A 9,987-nucleotide genomic window follows, 5' to 3' on the forward strand; every position below is an offset into this window, starting at 1 on the left:
AGTGGGCTTGGTCTGCAAATAGCCTTTTTCCATTCCATTCTTTCCTAATCTATGTATTAAACTATTTTATTATTAAGCATAATCTTCTGATCCAATCTGACTACAGCAATCATTTCTCAACCTATCCACTTAACCAGCCAAGGTCCCTCTGAAAGCTCTCAATTTCTTTTATAATCATCACCAGGCTATATAGTTTTCTAATGATAGCAAATTTTCTTTGTGTAATTTTGTGGCACAATGTTCATGCTTATTGTCATTTATGAACAGTATAAACATCATGGTAACCAGAACAGACCCCTATGGAACTCGATTAGTCATTCTCCCACCACCACCCCCCCTCCAATCAATGCTTTTCCCATTATCATCTTCATATGCTATCTACCGCTGTCAGTTTCCAATCCAATTATCTAATCTTCCATTAATTCCATAAGCTTTAACCTTTATAAGCCTCATTAGTAAAACTTTACCATAGGCCTTCTGTAAATTCAAGTGGATTGCCATCACCTACCAATTTAGTTGCCTCTTCAAAGAAGTCTTGAAAATTATTCCAAAAGATCGGAAAGGCATAACTGTTAATCCAAAATGCAATTTATTATGGGCCTATGCACTTGTTAGCTAGCCACTGACAGCATCTAGTAAAATGCTCAAGCATACTACATTTCCTTCATAATTAAGTTTTTAACAGGCATCTAGATGCATTAGAGTCCAAAGTAGCATGTGGCTTCCCTCAATCCCAACCACTAAAAGCAGGATGAGATCACAAACCTATTTGAAAAAAAAACCCAGTATCCAACCAATCTGTAGTGCAATCCCTGCATTAACATACTAGGGCCAATGTTATGAAATCACGTGTTCATAAATTCTTAATATGCTTGAGGTTCCATTCGAGAGTACACTGAATTGGCTTTTATTCCCCTTTCTGATTTTCTGGCATATGGTTTCAAGAGTGCCAGCAGCTATTCATCTCCTCACCCAAGCACCAATTCTTCACATGATCCTGGATAATAAATCTTGACAGGGTATTCTACCATGGACATGAACATAAACCAGTTCAGTCCTTTTCTCATCCAACATCCACACATGTACACTTTCCTGCAGAAGTCAATGAATAGCAATCAGAACTAGGGGCTAATTCTTGAGTATTCCTTATTGTATAAGGAAAGATCAAACAACTGGAATCCTTTAAAATGTATCTCATTTATTTATTACTAGCTGGGGGGGCCTGGCGTTGCCAGGGCAGTTTAGAGGGCCGCGCGGTTGACGGCCGCCCGCTGCCGCTCCCCCGCTCTGTGTCTCGGGCCGAGCGGTTGTGAGGCCCGGCCCGAGTGACCCCAACTCACCTCCCGCTCCAGCGGGCTGACGCAGCTGCCCCGCTCGCTGTTGAGGAAAAGCAGGGGGAAAAATGGCGGCGGCGTTTCTGGAGGCTGCAGGATTAGGTCCCATCCGTGGCGCACCGATTGGTCAACCATCAGGTCACTGAACTGTAGGATTGGTCAACCATCACGTCACTCAATGCTAATGAGCGGTAGGATTGGTCAACCGCTAATGAGCGGATTTTTGAACGTTTTTTGTATACTGTCCGAACAATTTTTGTCTGACCATCAGCTTTCTTTTGATATAACATATGTGTAGGTATGCTCTATAACTTGTGTGTATAGCGGGTGGGCGGACGGACATACTGCTTTATATATATCGATACAGTCACCAGGTTTTGTTTCAAAATTCCAATTGCATTTAGTTTATATTTTAGAAATCAAGTTTTTTTTTGACAATTTATGCTTTTACAACTACTCATTATGAAACACAAATAGATTCCCCTACATTTAAGCAGCTTTTCCTACAGATTTTTCCTAAACCCTATGAAATAACGAGCGCTATCCGCAACTATGAGTCATCCATTCTGCAGAGCAACTCCTATTAAACTGTTCAATTCTGGTTGCGTTGCTGCAGTCTCTCAAGGTTTTAGTACAAAATGAAATTGGCATTTGCAAAGGCCCTTACTGTCTGTAAGTGTGCAAAAAATAATTAAACAGAAGATTCATAGAGAGTACAGTTTTGTAAAATTAAAAAAATCTGCAAATATCCATGCAGAAATGTACTGAAAATAAAGTCTAATCCTTTAGTAGTGGCACTGATGATGCAAAGCAAAAGATTTAGAATGCATCTTGTTTTAACAGTATTTCTCCATTATATTGTTCCTCTCTGTTGGATATAAAATCCAACCCTTTCGTATTTCACTTCCCTTGAGACCGAGATCATTGGCCCATTGCCACAAAAACTATTATCTTGTAAGCAGTATTTAGGTCCTGGCTTGATAACATAGTTTCTGAGATAAATGTTTAACCACATAATGTATACAATGACACCTACAGTATGAATTCTAACAGAAAGGGACATAAATTAAAACAAAACTATTTAATTTTAGAGTCACATTATTATAATAGAACTAGTTAGCAATTTCATTAAAATGCCACATTACTATAAATACATTTAGCATTCTTACTGGAAATTTTAGCAAGTTATTGCAATAAGTGAAACAATAACTGATTTTAATTTTGTAAACTTGAAAAACATATCTACTTGGATAAAAATGCATTAAAAACATGAGAGAGAAATAAAAGGTGAATACCATCACAGGTGTTACTCCAGGCATCCTAACTTCAAGTTTAAAGTTAGGAGAATTTGGTGAAATCTCTGGATGTCTATTTTTGGGACAATTGGAGGGCAATGCCCATGGGCTTTGTTGATACCTAGGGGAAAAACAAAATCAGTTTTAAAAATAGCATTTTCTTTAGAAAAACAAAAAGTGCAATTTACATAAAAGAACAAATTTGAGAAAACAAGCTAGAGTACATGCCAAAAGGTACATGTAACAGTCAAATGAACTGTTTCTAATTACAATGCATTTTCCCACCTGATATGGAAGCTTGAGAAAACTAGAACTTGAAGGATGATGTACATTACCATTATCACAAGATAGTTTTACATGGCAAATTTATAAATGGCTGTTGAACTATTTACAGTGAGTATAATTGTATGCATTTATTTTTATGTTAAAAAGCGAGGGAAAAGAATAGCTCATGAGCATATGTATGCACTAATTAATTACTTTAACAAAGCAATGACGATCCCCTATTCATACCTACCTCGTTAAGAGAGAGAGCGTGCTTTCATAAGACATACAATTGTTCTGAAAGATTAGAAATACCAACAGTAATTTGCTAATGAAACGAGCCATGTCCACTCTGCTACTTCTGTTCAGATTTTGGATGAAAAGCAATTCTATCAGCTATAAACGTGAGAATCCTTCAGCAGCATGAATTCAGAGCTGGGGTATCAGCAGCACTGCAGACGTAGCAATCGTCAGTCCATCAGTCTAAAAGGTGACGCACTGTAAATCAGCCAGGCGTATGAAGCTTCTTTGCTGTCTCTATTAGTGAACACAAAATTCTCAACCGTTCTTCTCATTCGGACATCTCATTCAGAGACCGGTAACAAAATAAATCGGAGTTTTCCCAGAGGGTCAGGCCCCGGTTTAAACACTCACAGCTTCAGACCATCACTCGCCTCACAATCAATGATTGACAGCACACAGACCGGCTTCAGTCTTCATTCAGATGGAACCTGTTAAAAGAAAAGATTGCGTATGACTAATGCATTACAGAATTAGACCTCAGCAAAGCCCTGCTGAGGTTCTTTATTATTGTATTTTCAGAAGCTGTAGCTCAGACCTAGTGCTGCTCAACTTGAGCTGATCTTTGGATCCCATTCTGACCACTGTCATTTTGTTACAAAGGGGCAACAATATACCATTATGAGTTCTTTCAAATAACACCCAAAGCAATGCCAAAGATATCAGCCAAAGACGCTTACAAAACAGCACATTGATCTAAAAATATATACTTTACAAAGTAGACATGTCATTTCTTCGTCAATCACATGTTAATTTGGGTTGGCTTTTACTATAAAACTTCAACTGCTACAATGTTCCTTATTCACTGATGACAATCCTTGTTCATGGTTTGTAACCCTCCTAGTGTCTAATGCTTACAGCAATCCATTTACAGAATGAAAACAGATTTTATTTCCATTTTAGAACACCTGCACTTAAATAGGCAGACAATCACACCTATAGATTTATCTCCCATAGCTATTTCGTTGAAATTCCAAATGATGCTACCAGCTTATCAGGTCAAAGCAAACATTTAAAAGAAGGAAGCTTAAAGTATCCTCTAAGCAGCACAACTATAAAAGACTTTCTGGCTATAATTCGATAGGTAAGACTGGAACCAAGCTGAAGGCAGTCCCAGTCAGCTGGACAACAGGCACTGGAGGAGAATGGTGCAATCGACCTTGTCAAAGGCCGCAGAGAGTTCAAGGACAAAGAGATAATGCACCATAGTCACAGTGGATGTCATTTGTGACTTTAATTAGGGCCGTTTCAGTGCAGTGGCAAAGATGGAAACCTGACTGGACAGCTTCAAATAAGAAAGGTGGGAAAGATAGGTGCGGATTTTTGGATGCTACAATACGTTCAAGAACTTGAGAGGAAAGAGAAATTGGAGATGGGGCGGTAGGTTGCAAGCAAAGAGGGGACAAGGGCAGGTTTTTTTTTTTTAAGGACAGTTTTTAAAGGGAAAGGAACAGTACCCGAGGAGATGGGGCCATTTACAATGTCAGCAGGAATGGGTGCTAGAAAGGGAAGACAGTAAATAAGGTCAAAGTGGGTCTCATGGACAAGGTGAGCGAGGGGAAATGGGAATGAAACTAGAGAAAGACACAAGGTCAGAGCTATAGTAGGCGAGGTTTTCTTGGTGGGAAAGGGTAAGAGGGGGAAGCAACTGAGGCAGCTGAATGTATGGTCCAGTGACAACTAAATCCTTGAGCTACCTGATCTTGTTGTTGGAAGTGAGGATGGAGGGGATAGGGCAGAGGGCTTTAATGGAGATGGTTAGTACAGGTAGACTATCCTTTATCCGAAAACCTTGGGACCAGCTGTGTTTCGGTTTTCGGAATTTTTCGGATTTCAGAAGGTTTTCATCTCCGTATCTGACAACAAACACTGTTGCTTAGCAACAGCTTGTAAACACTCGGGCCCTGCCTTGGAAGCGTCTCTGAAGCTGTTGCTAAGCTACAGAGACTCTTTCCACAGCCTGACTGTTTAAAAAAAATGCTAGGGGAAGAAAAAAAATGCGAGGGGAAGAAAAAAAACCTAACAAAACGGCTGCTGATTTCTGCCGTTAGATCGAGGTTTCCGGCTCCCCCTGCTCCGTATCTGAATTCCTTGACTTAGCGGGGGTCTGGGGCTCGACTGCCGCCGCCAGTTGTGGGAAAGCCGGATATCGTCTGACTCCTACATTAAGCTGGCCCGCAAATCAGGTCGGGGGACGGGGGGAGAAAAGACTATCGGACGGGCTGCTGCAGCTATCGGACGGGCCGCTGTATTGTTGGGTTTACTCTCCCGGTACCTCCTTCACACTGCCCGGCTTGGCCTGCAATCTCCTACCCAGGAGGGAACTCTGTGACCCTCTGCCCTACTCACAGGGAAAGGCAGAGCTCCCGGACCACTCCTGTCATGTTTGGCGCCACTCGGGTCATGTCGTGCGCACGACTTACGCTCCATGAAAATTTTTTCGGTTTTTAGAGGTTTTCGGAAGTGCGGATAAAGGATAGTCTACCTGTAGTGGAGAATAGAAGCTGAGGATTACTTTTGCTCACCAGGATGATTCTGGAGTAGTTGGTTTTGGCAGAGGAGAGTGAGGCCTCAGAGTGCTTTATGCAGTCTAGTTAGATCAGGTGCTGGATGGCTAAACCAGTCAAGCTCCATTGGACCTCAGTGAATGAAGATGAGGGTCATACCATGGGAACAACCAGGATGGGAGAGTGTAAAGGCTTTGCTGGAGACCAGAACATTTAAGATGGATGTGAGGTAGTGGGTGAGCAAACTGGCAGCTACTGAAGTATTACAGCAAGTGGTAGGCCAAAGCGAGGCAATTGGGAATTTGAAAGCTAGGGGGAATTTTTTTTCCAGGTACAGACAGAATGAAGTGGGGTTGGGAGGGATTGTGGGTGGTGAGGGATACAACAAAGTGGTCAAACATGGCTTTGTCGATTGTGGAGAAACCACAGAGACAGCAAGTTTGAGGGGGTGACCGTGAATTTGAGGAGAGTTTATACCATAGAATATCAGAATGGTTACAGCACGGAAGAAGGCCATTCAGCCCATCGAGCCCATGCTGGCTCTCTGCAAGAACACTTCAGTTATTCCCACACCCCCGCCCTTTCCCCGTAGCCCTGAAAAATTTATTTCCTTCAGATACTTATCCAACTCCCTTTTGAAAGCCGTGATTGAATCTGCCTCCACCACCCTTTCAGGCAGTGCATTCCAGATCTTAGCCACTTGCTGTGTAAAAACGTTTTTTCATACGTCGCCTTTGGTTCTTTTGCCAAGCAACTTAAATCTCTGACCTCTGGTTCTCGACTCTTCTGCCAAAGGGAACAGTTTCCCTCTGTCCAGACCCCTCATGATTTTGAACTCCTCTATCAAATTTCCTCTCAATCTTCGCTGCTCCAAGGAGATCAACCCCAGTTTCTCAACATAACTGAAGTCTCTCATTCCTGGAAACATTCTCATAAATCTTTTCTGTACCTTCTCTTCGGCCTTCACATTCTTCCTAAATTGTGGTGCGCAGAATTGGACGCAGTACTCCAGTTGGGGCTGAACCAGTGTTTTATACAGGTTCATCATAATTTCCACTTTTGTACTCTACACCTCTCTCGTGAAGCCTTTTTAACTGCTTGCTCAACCTGCCCTGCCACCTTAAACAATTTGTGCACACATACCCCCAGGTCTCGCTGTTTGAGCACCCCCTTCAGGATTGTACCATTTAGTTTATATGTCCTCTCCTCATTCTTTCTACCAAATGTACCACTTCAGACTTTTCTGCGTTAAATTTCATCTGCCACGTGTCTGCCCATTTCACCAGCCTGTCTATGTCTTCCTGAAGTTTATCACTCTCCTCCTCACTATTCACTATACTTTCAAGTTTTGTGTCATCTGCAAATTTTGAAATTGTGCCCTGTACACCCACGTCCAAGTCATTAATATATATATCTCAAGAGAAGCAGTGGTCCGAGAACCAACCCCTGGGGAACACCACTGTATACCTTCCTCCAGTCCAAAAAGCAACCATTCACCACTACTCTCTGTTTCCTGTCACTTAGCCAATTCCGTATCCATGCTACCACTGTCCCTTTTATTCCACGGGCTTCAACTTTGCTGGCAAGCCTATTAGGTGGCACGTTGTCGAACACCTTTTGGAAATCCATGTACACTACATCAACTGCATTGTCCTCATCAACCCTCTCTGTTACCTCATCAAAGAACTCAATCAAGTTAGTTAAATACGATTTGCCTTTAACAAATCTGTGCTGGCTTTCCTTAATTAATCCATACTTTTCCAAGTGACTGTTAATTTTGTCCCTGATTACTGTTTCTAAAAGCTTCCTCACTACCGAGGTCACACTGATTGACCTGTAGTTGCTGGGTTTATCCTTATAACCTTTTTTTGAACAATGGTGTAACATCTGCAATTCTCCAGTCCTCTGGCACCACCCCCGTATCTAAGGAGGATTGGAATATTATGGCCCGTACCTCCGCGATTTCCTCCCTCAATTCCCTCAGCATCCTAGGAAGCATCCCATCCGCTCCTGGTGACTTATCTACTTTTAAGTACAGCCAGCCTTTCTAATACCTCCTCTATATCAATTTTTATTCTATCAAGTATCTCCACTACCTCCTCCTTTACTAAGTCTATGGCAGCATTCTCTTCCTTGGTGAAGACAGATGCAAAGTACTCATTTAGTACCTCAGCCATACCCTCTGCCTCCATGTGTAGGTCTCCTATTTGGTCCCTAATCGGCCCCGCTCCTCCTCTTCCTACTCTTTTACTATTTATATGCCCATAGAAGACCTTTGGATTACCTTTTATGTTGGCTGCAATTCTATTCTCATACCCTCTCTTTGCCCCTCTTGTTTTCTTTTTCATTTCTCCTCTGACCTTTCTATATATAGCCCGATTCTCAGATGCATTTGCAACCTGACATCTGTCATACGCGCTCTTTTTCTGCTTCATCATATTCTCTCTCTCTCGTCATCCAGGGAGCCCTGATGTTGCCCTGCCATTCCCTTGTGGGAATGTACCTCAGCTGTACCTGAACTATTTCCTCTTTAAAGGCAGCCCCTTGTTCCATTACAGCTTTGCCTGCCAATCTTTGATTCCAGTTTACCCGGGCCAGATCCGTTCTCAACCCACTGAAATTGGCCTTCCCCCAGTTAAAACATTCTTACTCTAGATTGCTCCCTGTCCTTTTCCATAGCTAATCTAAACCTTATGATACTATGATCACTGTTCCCTAAATGTTCACCTACTAACACTTGACCTACCTCATTCCCCAGAACCAGATCCAGCAATGCCTCCTCCCTCGTCGGGCCAGAAACAATGATCAAGAAAGTTCTCCTGAACACACTTCAGAAATTCTTCCCCTTCTCTGTCCTTAACACTATTACAATCCCAGTCTATATTAGGATAGTTGAAGTCCCCCATTATTACTACTCTACAGTTCTTGCACCTCTCTGTAATTTCTCTGCAAATTTGCTCCTCCATGCCTTTCCCACTATTTGGTGGTCTATAGAATACACCTAGTAGTGTAATGGCACCTCTATTATTTCTTAACTCTAGCCATATAAATTCTGTCCTTGACCCCTCCAGGACATCCTCCCTCTCCAGCACTAACATTTGGAGGGAAAAGTTTAGCAAGGGCATGAGGGCAATGAATTCAGGAGGAAGTGGTCAAGGGGAGCTGAGATGATCACGGAGAATGAAGATTTTTTCAATACAGCGGCTGAGTGACAAAGGAGGGAGGATATCTCGAGAACATACTCGGGATAGGGCTTGGGTGGGTGGTAGACAACAAGAATTTTAAAGAAGAAATCAGAGGGCTGGTAAAAGGTGAGGTTTTCAAAGGAGAAGGATGCCAAAGTAGTGAGTAGGGTTGCGAAGGGGTGGAAAGTTTCCGGGAATTTTCTGGAAATTTTCCATGGGAAGTGTAGCTTGGGAATTTTGCCCAAAAAAGCACATGCTAGCATAATATTTTTTTTTGTATTTCTTTCATTTTTTTTTTTACACAGGTCCTCTCTTAAAATTACTAACAGAGAAGGAATCTTAATTATTAAGGAATTTCTTAATCAATATATGTTTATCGTCTTGCTTGGCTTGTTTTAATAATTACAAGTTTTGTGTGTGACTGTGAACAAATGTGTCCTGATTGGTTGGATGAGTGGATGAGCGATTAGCTCCCTCTATTGGTGATGGAAGCATGACCTGTGCATGCACAACACTACATCACATGGAGCATCAGGAAAAATTTACTCACCCTGTTGCAATCGTGCTGATCGACCGCAGTTCGACACAGAGACGAATGCCCTTTATTTCTCTGCATAGAACAATGCCACATTTACCGTCGGATGTGTGGAAGCATTTTACTCTAGGCATTAAAGATGGAAAGACTGTGTACATGTGCAAACACTGTACAAAGCCATATGTAAAGAATGTCACAAAGGTGCAGCAGCATTTATCCAAGTGCAACCAACTTCACTCAAAGCTCACAGCAGTCAGCCCAGAGTTCCTCTGCTTCCATTCAAGATGATGATGGTTCACATTCAGCATCAGGCTCCTTATCATCAGCAACTCCTGGCCCACTTGGAAGGTTCTTTGATACAATGGATAACCATAGCCAGAAGAATGCAGATGAGTGTCTTGCTTGAGCTGTATATGCGACAGGCTCAACCCTCATGCTCACAGCCAATGTATACTGGAAGAGATTTTTCAATGTTATTCGCCCTGCATACTGTCCTCCCACCAGACATGCTTTGTCTACTTATTTGCTGGAGGCTGAGTATAACAGAGTCCAAGGAAAGCTCAAAGA

The 9,987-nt window shown here is 42.1% G+C and overlaps 1 protein-coding gene across 1 annotated transcript in view; it reads right to left on the reverse strand.

Annotated features, from left to right (window-relative positions):
• Positions 1-3,286, reverse strand: part of pam (peptidylglycine alpha-amidating monooxygenase) — a 255,985-nt gene extending 252,699 nt beyond the window's left edge. The window contains exons 1-2 of the mRNA XM_085987745.1: positions 3,147-3,286; positions 2,630-2,750 (exon numbers count right to left, since the gene is read on the reverse strand). Of these exons, the coding sequence (XP_085843871.1) occupies positions 2,630-2,750; positions 3,147-3,238 (213 nt within the window). The 5' untranslated portion in view covers positions 3,239-3,286. The remainder of the gene's footprint in view (positions 1-2,629; positions 2,751-3,146) is intronic.
• Between the last annotated feature and the right edge of the window lie 6,701 nt (positions 3,287-9,987).

The sequence above is a fragment of the Somniosus microcephalus genome, chromosome 1 (assembly GCF_052327205.1).
Source record: "Somniosus microcephalus isolate GS21.2 chromosome 1, FLI_Smic_1.0, whole genome shotgun sequence".
Classification (NCBI taxonomy): Eukaryota; Metazoa; Chordata; class Chondrichthyes; order Squaliformes; family Somniosidae; genus Somniosus; species Somniosus microcephalus.